At 46.3% G+C, this 15,594-nt stretch overlaps 6 protein-coding genes across 6 annotated transcripts; all 6 read right to left on the bottom strand.

Moving 5' to 3' along the window:
* Nucleotides 1-777: 777 nt before the first annotated feature.
* On the bottom strand, nt 778-2,707 carry JR316_0012330 (Tubulin beta chain; the record flags this gene model as incomplete). The annotated part of the gene is made up of 9 exons (XM_047897955.1): nt 778-829; nt 883-1,232; nt 1,289-1,452; nt 1,507-1,735; nt 1,791-1,939; nt 1,999-2,079; nt 2,266-2,529; nt 2,595-2,610; nt 2,675-2,707. The coding sequence occupies 9 exons, from the start codon at nt 2,705-2,707 to the stop codon at nt 778-780; spliced, it is 1,338 nt and encodes a 445-aa protein (XP_047742844.1).
* A 708-nt stretch (nt 2,708-3,415) lies between these two features.
* On the bottom strand, nt 3,416-3,994 carry JR316_0012329 (Fruiting body protein SC3; the record flags this gene model as incomplete). Its single annotated transcript, XM_047897954.1, has 5 exons — nt 3,416-3,463; nt 3,516-3,603; nt 3,654-3,724; nt 3,777-3,851; nt 3,914-3,994. 5 exons carry the CDS (start codon nt 3,992-3,994, stop codon nt 3,416-3,418), a joined length of 363 nt encoding a protein of 120 aa, XP_047742843.1.
* A 1,466-nt stretch (nt 3,995-5,460) lies between these two features.
* On the bottom strand, nt 5,461-7,310 carry JR316_0012328 (uncharacterized protein; the record flags this gene model as incomplete). The annotated part of the gene is made up of 2 exons (XM_047897953.1): nt 5,461-6,631; nt 6,694-7,310. The coding sequence occupies 2 exons, from the start codon at nt 7,308-7,310 to the stop codon at nt 5,461-5,463; spliced, it is 1,788 nt and encodes a 595-aa protein (XP_047742842.1).
* A 984-nt stretch (nt 7,311-8,294) lies between these two features.
* On the bottom strand, nt 8,295-11,153 carry JR316_0012327 (uncharacterized protein; the record flags this gene model as incomplete). The annotated part of the gene is made up of 15 exons (XM_047897952.1): nt 8,295-8,793; nt 8,844-8,944; nt 8,997-9,162; nt 9,218-9,415; nt 9,467-9,555; nt 9,616-9,792; nt 9,848-10,005; nt 10,061-10,102; nt 10,156-10,267; nt 10,374-10,433; nt 10,493-10,553; nt 10,608-10,624; nt 10,678-10,742; nt 10,795-10,900; nt 10,968-11,153. The coding sequence occupies 15 exons, from the start codon at nt 11,151-11,153 to the stop codon at nt 8,295-8,297; spliced, it is 2,037 nt and encodes a 678-aa protein (XP_047742841.1).
* A 562-nt stretch (nt 11,154-11,715) lies between these two features.
* JR316_0012326 (uncharacterized protein) lies at nt 11,716-13,504 on the bottom strand (the record flags this gene model as incomplete). Its single annotated transcript, XM_047897951.1, has 5 exons — nt 11,716-12,007; nt 12,072-12,616; nt 12,673-12,937; nt 12,990-13,290; nt 13,372-13,504. The coding sequence occupies 5 exons, from the start codon at nt 13,502-13,504 to the stop codon at nt 11,716-11,718; spliced, it is 1,536 nt and encodes a 511-aa protein (XP_047742840.1).
* Nucleotides 13,505-13,915: 411 nt separating this feature from the next.
* JR316_0012325 (putative transport protein) lies at nt 13,916-15,531 on the bottom strand (the record flags this gene model as incomplete). Its single annotated transcript, XM_047897950.1, has 12 exons — nt 13,916-14,017; nt 14,081-14,185; nt 14,241-14,306; nt 14,371-14,464; nt 14,531-14,621; nt 14,683-14,720; nt 14,774-14,888; nt 14,946-15,097; nt 15,151-15,228; nt 15,291-15,322; nt 15,375-15,392; nt 15,475-15,531. 12 exons carry the CDS (start codon nt 15,529-15,531, stop codon nt 13,916-13,918), a joined length of 948 nt encoding a protein of 315 aa, XP_047742839.1.
* Nucleotides 15,532-15,594: the final 63 nt, after the last annotated feature.

Raw genomic sequence — 15,594 nt, 5'->3', positions numbered from 1 at the left:
ACTGAATACCTGAGCCCAAATAAAATCAGCGACGTTCAGCGTTTTGTCTGCTAACACTGATGAGCAAAAGATTATTAGGTGAAGTTTCTCCGTATTAAAGGCGTTGAATCAAACAAGAACTCCCACTCCACAGAATAGACAGCGTTTAACGAACTTCCCCAGGTTGCCAGAGTTCTGCCCCGAGATCTCCATGCAGAATGCACGAATCGTTGAGAAGCTGCTAAATCCTGACCCAGACTGACCTCTTCGATTAAGGCCTTCGAATTTCGAACCTTCGAAAGCAGAGCCGCGATTAATAAATCAATCTTACTCAGACTGTAGCACTTTGCTTCATCCGACGATTCGGGATTACTCGACATTCAAGCCGCACTTTGACAGATCACGGAAGGGATGGGACACAGCAATCGGAATCTACGGAGTATAGTAACACAATTATTATAATTGACGCCATCCGAAAAGGTTTAATTAGCGGCTTACCTTCGAATCCATTGACGAACGGATCGGCTTCCCATGTCTGCCACGGAACAAACTCAGGTCGACAGGCACAAAATTCACACAGTAAGAGGGTTAAGACATTAAAGGTCATTTCATTTTTGAAATCCACAAAGAAAGAGAAGGAAACTGAAAATTCATCAAAACGTGCGTGCTGACAAGAGGTAAGGGTTATGGGCAAAGTGGTATGATTGTCGTCAATGAGTGATTACGACGATGGTGCGCCAAACGAGAAAGCAATGAAGATTCATAAAGAAGGAGAAAGAGAAAAACGACGATGGGCATTTACTGCTCCTCTTCGGGTTGCTCCTCCTCATACTCAACCTCCTCCTCAATGCTGCAACAAGCCGTTAGATTGGAAAAAAAAATATCACGTGTGAATGCACTCACGTGGCATCCTGGTACTGCTGGTACTCGGCAACCAAATCCTGCATGTTGGATTCGGCCTCGGTGAATTCCATCTCGTCCATACCCTCCTGGGTATACCAATGCAAGAAGGCCTTGCGCTTGAACATGGCAGTGAATTGATCGCTGACACGTTTGAAGAGCTCCTGAATGGCGGTTGAGTTGCCCAAGAAAGTAACAGACATCTTCAATCCACGAGGAGGAATGTCACACTGTGCGGTAATGACGTTGTTGGGAATCCACTCGACGAAGTAGGCGGAGTTTTTGCTTTGCACATTTTGCATCTGCTCCTCGACTTCCTTCATGGAGACCTTTCCACGGAAGACGGCGGCAACCTGAAACAAAGCAGTTAATATCTACAAAAATATAAGAAAGAATATGGGAAACTCACTGTGAGGTAGCGACCGTGACGGGGATCGGTGGCAGCCATCATGTTCTTAGCGTCGAACATCTGTTGAGTAAGTTCGGGAACGGTGACGGCGCGGTACTGTTGGCTGCCGCGAGCAGTAAGGGGAGCGAAACCAGTCATGAAGAAATGCAGACGAGGGAAGGGAACTAGGGTGACAAGATTGAATGAAATCTTCAAAAACTAAAATCACGTCCACTTACCCATGTTAACAGCCAATTTTCTCAGGTCAGAGTTGAGCTGACCGGGGAAACGCAAGCAAGTGGTAGTGCCGGACATGACGATGGAGACAAGGTGGTTAAGATCACCGTAAGTGGGTGTTGAAAGCTTAAGAGTCCTGAAGCAGATATCGTAAAGAGCCTCGTTATCAATACAGAAAGTCTCATCGGAGTTCTCAACAAGTTGGTGAACGGAGAGGGTAGCGTTGTAGGGCTTGAATTGAAAAATAGGTGAGGAGTGGATGTAAACTTAAAAAAACAAGACATACCTCAACAACGGTATCCGACACCTTGGGACTGGGCACGACAGAGTATGTGCACATCATTCTGTCGGGGTATTCCTCGCGAATTTTAGAGATAAGAAGGGTACCCATACCAGCACCAGTTCCACCACCAAGAGAGTGGGTGATCTGGAAGCCTATCACGTGCTCGTATTCAGAATCATCGATCCGTGTTGTGAGTGGAAAGCCAACACACCTTGAAGGCAGTCTGTTCCTTCGGCCTCCTTGCGCACGACATCGAGAACGGAGTCGACGAGCTCAGCTCCCTCCGTGTAATCTAGAAGTTGGGGGGGAATGAAAATAAAAAAACGTGGTGAGTAATCGATCAAAACGTGATGAAAACGAGGACAGTGAAAAAAAGTAAAAACGCGTCGGAAACAAGCCGAATTGTCGGGGAGTAAAGCATTCATGCATAGAACACCAAAAACGACGAAAAGGGGGGTGAAAGAGTTAGGGTACTCACGTCCTTTTGCCCAATTGTTACCAGCACCACTTTGACCGAAGACAAAGTTGTCGGGGCGGAAAAGGCCACCAAGGGGACCAGATCGCACCGAGTCCATTGTTCCGGGCTCGAGATCGACCAAGACGGCACGAGGCACATACTTGTTGGCACCGACCTCGTTGTAGTACACGGAGATGCGCTCCAACTGAAGATCGAGGTTACCCTTGTAGAGACCATCCCGCTCGATGCCGTGCTCATCAGAGACAACTTCCCAGAACTTGGCACCTATATGACAGCAAAACAAAAATGAGGGCACGGAAACAAGGGGCTAACAGAAAATCGATCCCCACCAATTTGGTTGCCGCACTATCGAGAAGAAAGACACACGTCAGCAGGCTGAAGGCCGAAGAATATGTGTTGCAAGACATACCTGGCCGGTCTGCAAGTGGACGATCTCACGCATGCTGCAAGAACGAGGTTAGCTATGACAAGCGCGAAAGTGGTACGACAAAACAACGCGACAACAAAGGTGCCTCCTGAGCCACAGAGCGGAACGCGCCTTTGCGAAAGCCGGATGCAGCTTCCTAATGAGAAATGGATGAGCACTCACATTAAGAATTAGGGGATAAAGAAACAGAAAGGGTATTGTCGTTCAAGGAGGTGGACTGTACACGAAGACAAGAAAATGTGCAGATATTCGGGCAAAGGGTCAACCGAAATTTTCAAACTCCGATTGAGCCCCCGGGTGGCGCGTGCGTATCTTTGGGGTCAGGGGTTAGTTGACTTGTCGCACGACTCTTCATGACTTCTGCAAAATTTCGGTGTTACGAGAACACATCTATTGTCTCATTTCGAATTATGCAACGTTTATGATTCCCGACTAGAAGACGACGATGGTTGACAGAAAGTGTTTATTAGGCATTTTCTGCCATTTAATCCAGCTCTGATCCAGCTCCTCCTCAACTTGTCCTTTCAGGCTCAGGTACTAAACTGAAACTGATCCATCGCTATAATATGATAAAGTCGAAATGTTTATACTCGGATATGACAACTAACATGAAGGCAACAACGAGTTTAAGTACGAGACATTCATGACAACAATGAAGAGACTCGAGGACGGAAGGCATGGTGATGAACGTGCCCCCTTTGATCCCATGTATCTGCCTGTTACTCAAAGATTGATATTGATGGGGACACAACCGATAGCAATGATTCCCGACTGCATAAAGTATGAGTTTATTTGCACTGTTGAAGCGATGCAAAGTACATACAAAGTCGTTGTTCTGGCAGCAAACAGGTTGCGAATGGCACCCGTTTTGGCCGATACCAAGGATATCAATCGGAGAGCAATTAATACCACTATTATAAGCGATTAACCAATGTGTCTCAAAAAGTCTTCAAACACGTACACCAAAACTTCAACACCCTGGATCACGACACCAAGAAGCCCAAGCAAAGTTCCGACGAGGCTCCCGTCAGACTATGAGCCAGGTTAGCTATTATGGCTTTGGTTATATAGCAACAGGACAAACCCTTTCCAGAGAATTGCAGCATTGCAAGTTTGAACCGTTGCATTGGTTAGCAGGAATGCTGGTAGGTGCCCCGGGCTAACATCATAAGCATAAGTTCAAATTAATTACGACGCGTTCTTAAACGGAATCATACGCACAGAAGTAGTAACGGTCGTGGTGGCGGCCGCAAGCATAGCCAAAATGGCGAGGACGAAAAACGTATAAATGCGAGAAAGCATGACTGCGGTAAGTAACTTGATAGGAGGTGAACTTCCTGCCTCTCCTCTTCAATCCATACTCATTATATACTTCTGTACTGACCACGCTGACAAAGAAACGACAATCCCCAGAAAGATAAAGTAGAGCTCGGCATTCGTCATTTTCACAATCGGAAATGCAGTTTTCATAAAGCAGATAATCTTCATTACACGAGCTCGATGTGATGGGGGCCGACAGCAGAAGGACCCGTCACAATTTTTGACAGCCCTGAGAACCAAACGGTAGCAAAATTGCTGGGTGTCAGTGGGGATCGGATGTCACCTCAAATACACATCACAGCCAAATCGCAACGTGATTAATGCTTTCGGTGTTGAGCACGGTTCGGATGTTCAGAATTAGCAGAGACGGAACCAAAGTGATCATTTAGAAGCCACGAGCGCATATGTTTTTTTGTTTCGACAGTGGAGCATCAATGCTTTGAAGGGCCGCAGAACCAACTTGAGAGAAATTCTACCACGCAAAGGGATCATATCAGGGGCAATTTTGTTGACCGAGATGGTTAAGCGTTCTGAATAATGCCAATGACGACGGTTCGTTGTAATCGATCCGTCTAAAGTAGCATTTACGCTGGACGCTGTCAACCCTGCCAAGCTGCTTCTCCCCCTTGAATTTAGGTCATGAGAGTAGATGAGCAGACACCCCGATGCGGGGCAAACGGGATTGGCCTGAAAATCCACTCAACCGCGCGGCGCTCTACTGCGAAACCCTCGATTCAGAATGACATTTCACGCGAGACGGCACCCGTCATCCAATCGAAAAATATGAAGGGTAGAATGTAGTTGGAAGGTCCGTCGATACTCGGAGGTCGGAGAGAAAACTCAAAAGCAAGATTGAAGAAGCAAGCAAACCCAGAAACATTTCAAATTTTTAAGCGTCAATACCAGTCAATACCACGTTCGGCATCGGCATATTGCGATCGGCATCACCCTGTCTATTTTTATGCGGTGTGTCTAACGCCCCTGTCTCTCACTCTTACGAGTCTTACGTGCTGAATACGGCTGAGAAAGATGTCAGAGGTATTTTCCTGGTTAAATGGACAGAGTTACGTGGGCAGAGTGTGGCTCTTGACAAGAGCCATAGCCTCGACAACGCTGAATGCGTAAACTGAGTTCGTGTTGCTTTTAAAAGTTGAGGACTTCCGTAAAGCACAAGGCCCTGCCATGATTAGACGCTCAGACGCAATAGATCAGACGGGGAAAAAATAAAAATTCAGCCGTAGAGACTCTAGCTATAAAAACCAGTATGAAAGGGTATAGAAACACCAAAGGGTATCGAGAAATGATCCGGGAAACTTAAACAGACAAATATTACAGAACGAATTGATAAGAAAAAAAGGCAGAAAATAGAATCGACATACCGCGAATATCAGATCAGATAAAACAAAAAAAATTGTAAAATGAAATATCAAAAGAGAAAGTTATTCACGCTACGGGTAGTTGTCCTCTTCTCTTTCGAATTCGTATTCGTGGAACCGATACTGGTCTGCCATCACTTCTTTAATGAGGGCGTTGAGCTCCTCGTCCGTAATGTACCAGTCCTGATCGTGGAAGTACTTTTTCATAGAATGGAACCATTCCTTCCTCTTGTCGATATAGTGGGTGGGACGTCCTGTTTGGTCAGGCATCAGAAAATCGAATTGCCGGGCAAGTGGACGTGGCTTTCTAGGCGGTGGGGATTGGGGAGGAGGTGGCTCATTCTCGACTTCGGATGCCTCAGGAGCCTTTTTCTTCTCCTCGTTGTTATTCGAAATCCATGAAATTCCGGAGTCGTCGCTATCACACTCCTCGTCCTCTTCATCGGAGATACTATCATCGCCATCCGAGAAGTTGTCATAGTTGGGCAGTAAATTATCCTCTGAGGAGTTTAAGACGCCAGCTGCATCCAGTTGTATCTCAACTTCTTCATCGCTGTTCAGCATATCATCCTCTGGACCTGAAGAGCCATCAGATGAGGAGTCGTCGTGGAAGCTGCTGTCGCTGTCGTCGCTTTCCAGGTCAGGATAATCTTTCCAGACGATGCCCGGCAAGTCGTTGCTCTCTGTCCTCGAGATATCCTTTTTGGAAGTTTTACCAAGTCTTCGTCGCTTGTTAGGGGAAGGAGTCTCTGGGAAGGGTTCATCCGAGCCAGAGCGATTGGAGGCGCTGTCCTCATCAGCGCGTCTCCTCTTTCGCTTGGATGGTCCCTCTGATGGCGAAGATGAGTCGGATGATGATGATGATGACGAACTGTATATAGGGCTGTCGCGGTCGAGTCTTCGCTTTTTGGGGGGAGACGGTGTCCTAAGTTGAGCCGATTCACCAGGAGCACTTTCTTCGTCTTCGTGGGTTCGCTTCGTGCCGCTCTGTATTTCAGATGGAGGTGGACTCGGCTGCCCAATTTCAGAGGGGGGAGGACTCGGCGGCCTAACCGCAAGCCATTTGAGTTGACGAAGGCGCTCTAGAACGGATGGTGACGCATTCATTGACTGGGATACAGAGGAACGATTTCTCTGAGGAATGACTGGGACTCGCGGAGTAGATTCTGCTTCGATCACAGCAGAGATTTCTTTGGCAGCACCTGATACAGGCTGCTTATGTCCTTTCTGAGGCTTAGCGGCGCTGCAACATGGTCAATATCAGACGAAAAGAACATAGATCCTAGCAACATCAGGAAGACCGACCTTTCTTGCTGCTTTCCATCTCCAGAATCGTCGTCGCTATCACTGTCATCTGAGTCTTTACTTTCATCGGAAACAGAATCATTCGAGCTCGCAGTGGGATCGCTACTATAGCTCATAAACATCTCGTCGTCTCCCATCGCGTCCAACTCGGGGAGGCGGTTGTACTTTGCCGCGAATCGAGCCTTCCTCCTGATAGATTTCATCAGGTCTTCATTCATCGGTACGCCAAGTGGCCATGACTTGGAAGATTTCATCGCCGTCCTGAGTCTCTTGGAAATGGTGTATACATCCCATAGATCACCCTTCGCGTCCTGGACCGACTGCAGTTGAGCGTTGAGACGCGTCGCCTTTTCCTTTAGCCCCTTGACCGCGGCATGCATGAGATCTATGTCTGGTACGGCACCATCGTCAAACTTGGATTCTACAACAGCCTTGACCAGTGCGTCCAAAGACGATGCGGAAGTCGACCCCGACGGAAGCGCGTTACCATTCTTAGCATTAGTGGCACTGGAAGTGCCATCAGGACGCGACTGTGGGGTGTCGGTGTCGTCTGCGGTTTCTGGCGGCTGAAGCAGATTTTTTATTCTGTTCGCCAGTAGCCAATCAAGGCAGTCCATAGTGCTTCGGAAAGGCCTTCCCCCCTTTCCATCTGGCCCAGGCAAAGGGTAAAGTACATGATGAGGTAAACACTCAATATACTCCAAGCCGCCAGAAGGAAAAATATAACTGCAGATCTCCTCAGTAGTACAGTCTTCTGGGACGTTATGATGCTGGAGGAGTGAACGCAAAAGTTCTTTTGATCAGTGCTAAACCAGCCTGCGCGAATCAAAACAAACTAACATCTGCGTATTCACGCTGCATATCGGAAGGCAAGGTTTCGAAAGTGGTAAAATGGATGTCGCACTTGCCACGGTCATCCGAATTCGAGTTTATCGCAAAGGTGGGCATTTGAGGTTCAACGATGTGGAGGTAATGTGTAGGACTGAACTGTGTGTAATGGTGGTGGTGGTGAGAGAAGAAAAGCAATGAAGAGGCTTAAAAGACTCTCAGACACTAATAAATGACTCATCGGGACACCATGACGGAAATGTGAAATGGGCCACTCTTTCGAACAATGGCGGAGTGCCATTCAGCGCAGAGTGCCATCGACGATCGGGCCCAAAGTGGAATGAAGCCACACTCTCCCGGAATGGAAGCCCATAAAGCGAATGTCACGTTGATCGGGTACTCCCGAAAACCTTTTGATCGTACCTTACGCCACGGCCAAGACTGTTCCAATGAATTCTGAGATTTCTGCACTGACCATCAGGTAATTGTACATATAGACAAGGGAAAAAATCCAGAATGTATAGATTTCATGAGGAATGAAATTAGATGGATGGTCATTACAATGCTTCGAAGTATGATTTGTGCTTTCGAAGTTGAGTGATTCGTACAACTACTAACTACTAAAGTCCGGTGATGATAAGATGTCCCACTGACGCGAGCGTGGCAGATAAGAAAAAACGTGAAGAAACAATGAAAAAGCATCCGCGAATGTAAAAAAGCCACATACAGAACAAACAAAGATTAAGCATGTTCGAACTTCGAAAGCCACTCTACTACGGAACGTAGTCCGTTCTCAGCGGTGAACCAGGAATGCGAGGAGCAGCAGCCCCTGGTGGCGCCGCAGCATCCGGCGCCCACGATCTTTCCCAAGGCAAAATGCCATTCGCAGCCTGGTACGCCAAAGCAGACGACGAATGCGATGCCGCCGATATAGGCTCATTCGGGGCCTTCCCAAGCAATGAAAGCAACGCATCATCCCTACCCATCCCCGCGCGCTCCGTCTCAAAATCGTCGGCCAAGATGGCCCCCGTTCGTCTATCTAACCGGAATCGGATTCCGTCCAGTTTTTTCTCCAGCGTCAGTTCATCGTCGTATGGATATAGAAGCTCTCCAAACCCGGATCGAGAAGTGAGGGCGACAATGGAGGCTATGCTACCGGGAGGTGTGGCTAGTAGTAACGTTTTTCTCTGCCGCCGGTTGTGAACGTGTAGGTACATGCCGATAACGCCCGTAAGTATGAGGATAATTGCGAGGAAATGGGCAGGCAGGGGGCTGTAGGCACAGAGTTAGGAAAGAATAAGTGATAGGTGGAAACTACGCACTCGACGACCAACCGAGGCACGAGAGAGACCTCATTGGCTGGTAACGTGGTATTTTGTTGTACATAGTATACAGATCTTGCGACGATAGAGAGATGACGTGTCTGTAAAATGAAGATTAGCATAAAGTTACAGTCGTTTTTTTAATGTACTTACATAATAGGTAGAGGTCAGATCTAAAAAATTGTTAGCAGCAGCGAATGTAGACGCCAACCCACCCGGCTGCTGCTGCGCGGCTTTAAAAATAGCACCAGAGACGATAGAACTAGTGGCCACGACTCTAGCCTGAATAAAGGGATTGGTCGAATTTTGGAATATTACACTAGCATGCTGGTCAATCAAGCTAAACCTAAATCAGGTAAAGCAATATTACTCACCCGTTGAAGACTGGAGCAGGAGGCTGGTTGAGGCCAGTACCAGTAACATTATTATCTACCGTCAAATCGCCGATCTGAGTGACATTAACCAGGTTACCGTCGTTCAAACTCGCGGTTGCAGTTACTTGGACTGCCTTGATCCTTGGAGTGCAAAAGACGCTTTTGACTTGTTTTTGGCTATTGGAATTTTGGAAAAACCTGCCCTTTCTCTCAGCAAAAAGGTCTTCAACTTCTATCAATAAAACGCACCAAAACATGACAGGCTGGAACTGAACAGGCAAGGTTGATGCATTTCCAGGACATGATACACTTTGGACTCCATACTGCTGAGTGGCGGCCTGTAGAAGAAAATTAACGACCTTAGACATGTTTGCTGTTGGCCTTGCTCCACTACTTACCGTAGAGTCGAAAGTGACGTTTAACTGGCAACCATCAACAGAGGTAGATGTCACGGTTAAAGCATTGTCCGAGCCAGATATTGTAGGTGCTCCGACTGAGTTGGAGCAGTTGGCGGTGGTCTGAATACCCGCTGTGTCGACGGACAACGTTCCATTCAAAGATGGCTTTGAGGGAAACTAATATGCATTGCGTCAATCGAAAAGACAACCAAACATCACAAACAGTACTCACTAAAACCTCAGCAGTAGCCCATCCACCTTGTACGAACGGTGGGTCGGGCAAACCAAACAACACAGAGGCATCGACGTATCCAGCTGCTGCCATGAAAGGATTCAGGTCTGCAATGTCCGGTGATAGGCCTACACTCTGAGTCCCTATCACCGATGTGGCTGAACAAAAAAGTGTGAAGATGCAGGCAGTGTCGATCATATGGAAATCACGCACAATCAGACTGTTGAGCATATTGTATTTGAAAGATAGATCCAGCTGGAAGGTCAAATAAACGACGGTTTACACAATGAGATAAGAGAGGTCCTCACTCAATGGTTGATAGATGTACGTCAACACTGCAGTGATAGAAGACCATAGCACAATTCGATGCTTGTAGGCTAGGGCGCGTGGAATAGCTAATATTGGGCTGCACGTCCTTTTCTTCAGCAAAGAGGTTGACATATCGAAATAATGATTCATACCCTAGTGATATCTAGCATTCGAAAGGGTCAGAGAGAAAAAATGATGACGATATGTGGGAACGTACATAATCCAATAGTAAGCTCTCCTCAGCTTTTGCATTTCCCTTCTGTAACATCACATAAGGCTACATAACAGGTTAATGTACGGATTAGCTCAATATATGCGTATATGGAGGTAACTGACCTGATAACTTCGAATGAGAAAGTCCAGCTCTCTCCAAGCAAAAGCAAACGGCATAATAAGACTGAATACATAAAATCAAAATGAGAGAGCAAAAAGCGCAAGAAAATAATCTCACAGCGTAGGGAAGAAGGACTGGAGAACTTTGCTTCAATAAATGAAGGATTGTATGAAAAGGAGAGACTTACCGCCAGAAACTGTCCTGTCACATTGCCAAAGACTAGAAATACATTGCTCTGAGGAACCTTGAACCCTGATGCAAAGATTAGCCGGTCAAGGTATGAATATCAACTGCATATACATACCGTGGTTGAGGTTTGATATGTATATGGCGATCTCCAACGCAATGCCCAACGACAGCATAAGAAACGGAGTTAATATGATGAACCATAACTGCAGCATGATTGGTTCCTATTAAGAATTCGTTCATGTCAGACGAGTCATTTTCTGAGATTCGGAGCAAGGAACCGGTGCGCACGAATCGTTTGGGTTTGGGACCCATTACACCGGGCGACGGAATGAGATTGGTTGACTCTCTAAACCGTTCCGAGCCCAGAGTGGTACCACTGAATCGCTCATCCGATGAACTACCCGCATGCATCATATCTTCCGATGGTGAGCCCCCATCTGACAGGCGCTTGAACTCGGACGGCGCCATAGTCATCCTCTTACTCGACTTGCTCAGCAGGGAGGACATCGTTCGGGCCTAATAGGGCCAGAGATGCGGTTAATGACGAAGGTGATGGAGGTTAAAGGTAAAGAAAGGGACTGTTTGACAACATAACTACGTGATCGAGAAGCGCTTCATGAGAGGCCATCTACGGTGGGTGATGGGAACCAGGAAGTGACAGCTTACTTACGCCCAGGCGTGAGCATGAACCCAGCATCATTCCATCACGCTGCAGCCGCGAGCCAATGACCACAGCCACTTTCCTTATTTGTCCCACATAGGTCTCAACATGCCCCATTCTTATTATTCTTCACAGCATGTGCGACTGCCGCGACTGCCTTCAGGTCACAGCCGAGCTCACTCACAATGCCGAAGATAACAATAGGGCTGGAAGGGCACTTATTTAAAGGACTAGTGGGTACAGGCTGGTAAACATACTGCCTGGTCAGACTTGGCCATATAACAATGGCATCTTCGCATACAATGGAACGTATTCGATTCGTTGATACATAGTAGTAAGAAAATGAATCAGAAGAATTGTAAATGAAAATTAAAGTTAATCAGAGTCAGACTCGTCGTCGTCTCCGTAATCAGACTCGCCGTCCTCGAATGACATTTGCTGTGCTTGTTTGCCTGTATTGCCCGTCGGCTGGGCAGCGGGTATGTCATTCGGGTCCTGTTCATCATCAGAATCAATGGGTGCGAAAGCAGGTGCACTCGAAGGGCCGGCGTTTGCTGCGGTATTTTGCTGCTCGTCGGAGAGCGACAAACCTCCCAGGCGGGAAGCTCCTTGCTCGTCAATGGCTAATTCGTGAGCAATCATATCCTTCCAAATCTTAATTGTATAACTATTCAAAAGGAACAAAGTCATAAATTGAGGGGCATATCAATCAATACTTCATTCAAGCTCACCTTGCTTCGTTGCCAGCACACATCCCATCCTGGTCAATTACACCGAATTGACGAGCAATGTTCGCTACAGATTTGATTTGGGCATTGTGCATTAACTTGAAGTAAAGTTGTTCCACATCAACAAGGCAAACCGGCGGGTACAAGTTCGAATAGGTTGCACCAGACGGCCCAGCAGGCGACGGCTCAGCGTATCGCTCGCCTCTGTTCGACTGAAATGCTGCAGAGGGACTACGCTGCGGCAACCTCGGGTCGTGAGATCTAGGCGGTGATCGTGATCGATCGTGGTAGCGAGATTCGGGGTGGTCTCTGGAATATGCACGAGAGGATCGAGCTCTCGAGGATTGCAACAATTCCTTGAGATCAAAGGACCAAGCTGACGTATCCACGTTGATGTTTCGCAGATAATTGAGCGTCTGTTCCCTATTGTAGACAAGCAGTATCATCGTCTTGCTGGAGCGAACTCGAACATCTTGAAATAATTCACGGATTGCCTCTTCAAAGGCATCTTGACCGAGTATCTTCTGAGTAACTCCATATTCAAATGGCTAGATGAAGGCAGTATTAGAACAATTTTTGTAAGATATTTAAAGTTCTGGCTAACCTTTCTGTTCCCTCCTAGAATAGCATTCCTCTGGTCTAGTATGTGTTTTGCAGTGGAGTGATTTGGCTCCAGATTAGGCAAATCAGCTTCACAGAAGCCAATGTCCAGGACCAGTGGGTTTTGCAATCGTTCAGCACGTTTTCGGTCATCGATAGGTCTGACGTTAAATACAAAGGAGCAAATGCGAAGATCCTGGGTCCACGATAGATTGTCGACACCATACTTTGCTGGATCAACCAAGCCATTTAAGATTCTATAAATGAGCCTAACAAAATAATATTAGATCCATCCACTCTTCAGAATAACGGAAATAATACCTTCCATGCTCAAAAGCAGCGCGTTGCGTGTCAATATTGTACAATTTGTAGATATGATTGGCTTGGCTAGTATCTTGATCTGCATCCTTCGTTGCATTTTTGTTTGATTTCTTTGGCCTGAGAGACGTCAGTTTCTTCAACAGTGCCTCAACAGAGTGAAAATAGATTGGAGATAATGATTCAAAATCCAGAGGGGAAAGATTCGCCCTATGATTTATAAGCTTGATATCACGCTGCCTAGAAAGCTGCATAGCCTGATCGGTCGTAACTAGAAGATGTGATGACCCATGGTTTTTGATTCCTGTTCAGGGTTAATCAGTATTCCCTTGAGCAGGTTGATCTTGAAGGAGCTCATGGTTGCAAAGACAAATAAGTATAGTACCCAGTATCATCTCAAGGGCGATGGGTCCTTGGGAATTATCGTGTGGTTTATGAAGAGGCGACATAGGTCCAGCTAGAGCATTAGCGAGGTCTTTATCATCGAATTGGAAACGAGCTCTAATGAAAGCATTCATCGTGAGAATTTACCATATAGAATGAAGACATTGAGCGATCTAATCTCACGAAACGATTTGACCCCTGTGCCCCCCGACTTGATAATAGAGTGGTGTCGACATTTCCCGACAGAAATAGTTAAGATGTGATTGCGAGGAGGAGGAAGGGAATAAACACGAGGACGGATACGAAATGCGATTTTTTGTCGGAAGCATCGGGCCGGAATCTAAATTGATCAGGTCGGGAACGCGTCTGACGCGTCGCGAGTCGCGTTCAAGAGTGCCGCTAAAACATGCTCAAACAACCCAATTAGAGAAATTGTACCACTTTACTCTATTTTATCATTTAAACGTAGCGCTTCGAGTTCTCGAACTAGCAGGACACACAAATTGCCAAAGCGGACGACTAATCACAACAAGCAATACATAGTATCAGGGTGTATCAGAGTTCGGAGAGAGCAAGCTCCTCCCTAACTCTTCATCATCTGGCTGGCTAATACTATTTAGCTCTGGTGAATTTGGTTTCTTGGTAAGCTACGGTGCATTGATAAACTATTAGAAACGCTTCCAGCACGACAAGTACTACATGCCACTTACCGCAATATATATAGCTGATCCCATGATCAATAAAATCCCAAAAATCGAGAGTCGCGAAGGAGTCGTATGGAAAACTATGTATTCAAGGAAAGACGCAAAGATAATCTGTTTCGGTCAGAGGGGATAAGTAATATATTGTACTGTAGGATAACTAACTCACCTGTGTATATAGGGCTAATGTTCCGCGGCCCACAGCCTCACGTTGGAATCCCAGCGTTAAAAAAATCTATGATAAAAATTAAAACAAATTGGTCTCGATGATCGTCCTATTACTGCGTCCTATTACTGACCTGTGCAGCAAAGCCAAACACGCCGATCATGAACAAGAGCGAAAGCCATTCTATCTGGGTAGGAATGACAACCGGTGTCTTTGTGACGATCATCCTTTAAGTTGAGAGTTAATAAACCAGACAGATTACGGCGTGGATATACGGAACGTAGAAGACTAACCCTATTGTTGAACCAACAACACATTGCAAAGCGAAATAGACCATGATATGCATAGTATGCGCCCTCTTACCAATAGACCGAATTGATATATCTACAAATTAAAAGTAAGTGAGAAATACTCAAGCTTTTCCCCATTGCACCAGAGCACTTACAAGCTAGAGTGGCACCAAGCACTCCAACAAGGGACACCCTTGATCAAGGTAAGACGTCAACTACACACATGTTTAAATCCATGAAGCTCACCCAACCGCCAATAACCGCTCAGATGGAGTCGTTCCATTGGGCTCGTGAGAATGAGCCGAGTCCCCAAAGATAAACGTCGGCCGCGCTATCAGAACGACCCCTACTAGACTAACCACTTCGTAGGCCCTGATTAAGCTCAAACTCCATTGTCAAATCACGGTGGGCAGCTTACATCCAGCTACCGCCTGTCGAATAATGAATTTCTCCTTCAAAAAGATGGCACCAGCAACTGTCGTCGTGGTTGGCGACAGAAACGTCAAAACGGTGGCGTCTGACAGAGATAGGTACTGCAGGGAGAAGTAAATCCCAAAGAGACCAATAAATCTGAACAGAGAGAGGGTGAATCAAGAATGCCATAGCGTTTATATCAGCCGCACCCTCCAATTCCGCGCATTAGCAACCATAATCGAACTCCTTTGGGACCCAGCAGTGGGTCTGGAATTTTTGCCAAGTGCCTATCAGAAATTACAGAAAGAAGATCAGCGAATTGTCTCGAGTTACGCGTAAGATGACTTACATGTATATCATGCAGCATATAAAAGTAATTGCCTGTACGAACATTGAACATTTTTCTGAAAAGGTAATCTTCATAACCTCGCACCATGCGGACCAAAATTAGCTGTACGTAGTTTCATGGATCAATATAGACAGTTGATTTTTAAGTTGAGCAGAATGATTTAAAAATGCCTGATAAACCCCACCTGGAATGTAGTGACTGGAGGGTCTGTTTTGTGCAGCTTTATCACGGCGACGTCCATCATCGAGAAGAATACCATGGCGGCAACAATGAACAACAATCCCGTATTTTCATGAACAAAATT

The sequence above is a fragment of the Psilocybe cubensis genome, chromosome 12 (assembly GCF_017499595.1).
Source record: "Psilocybe cubensis strain MGC-MH-2018 chromosome 12, whole genome shotgun sequence".
In the NCBI taxonomy this organism is placed as follows: Eukaryota; Fungi; Basidiomycota; class Agaricomycetes; order Agaricales; family Agrocybaceae; genus Psilocybe; species Psilocybe cubensis.
Note: the sequence above shows the minus strand (reverse complement) of the source record. Positions and strands in the feature narration are given on the sequence as shown.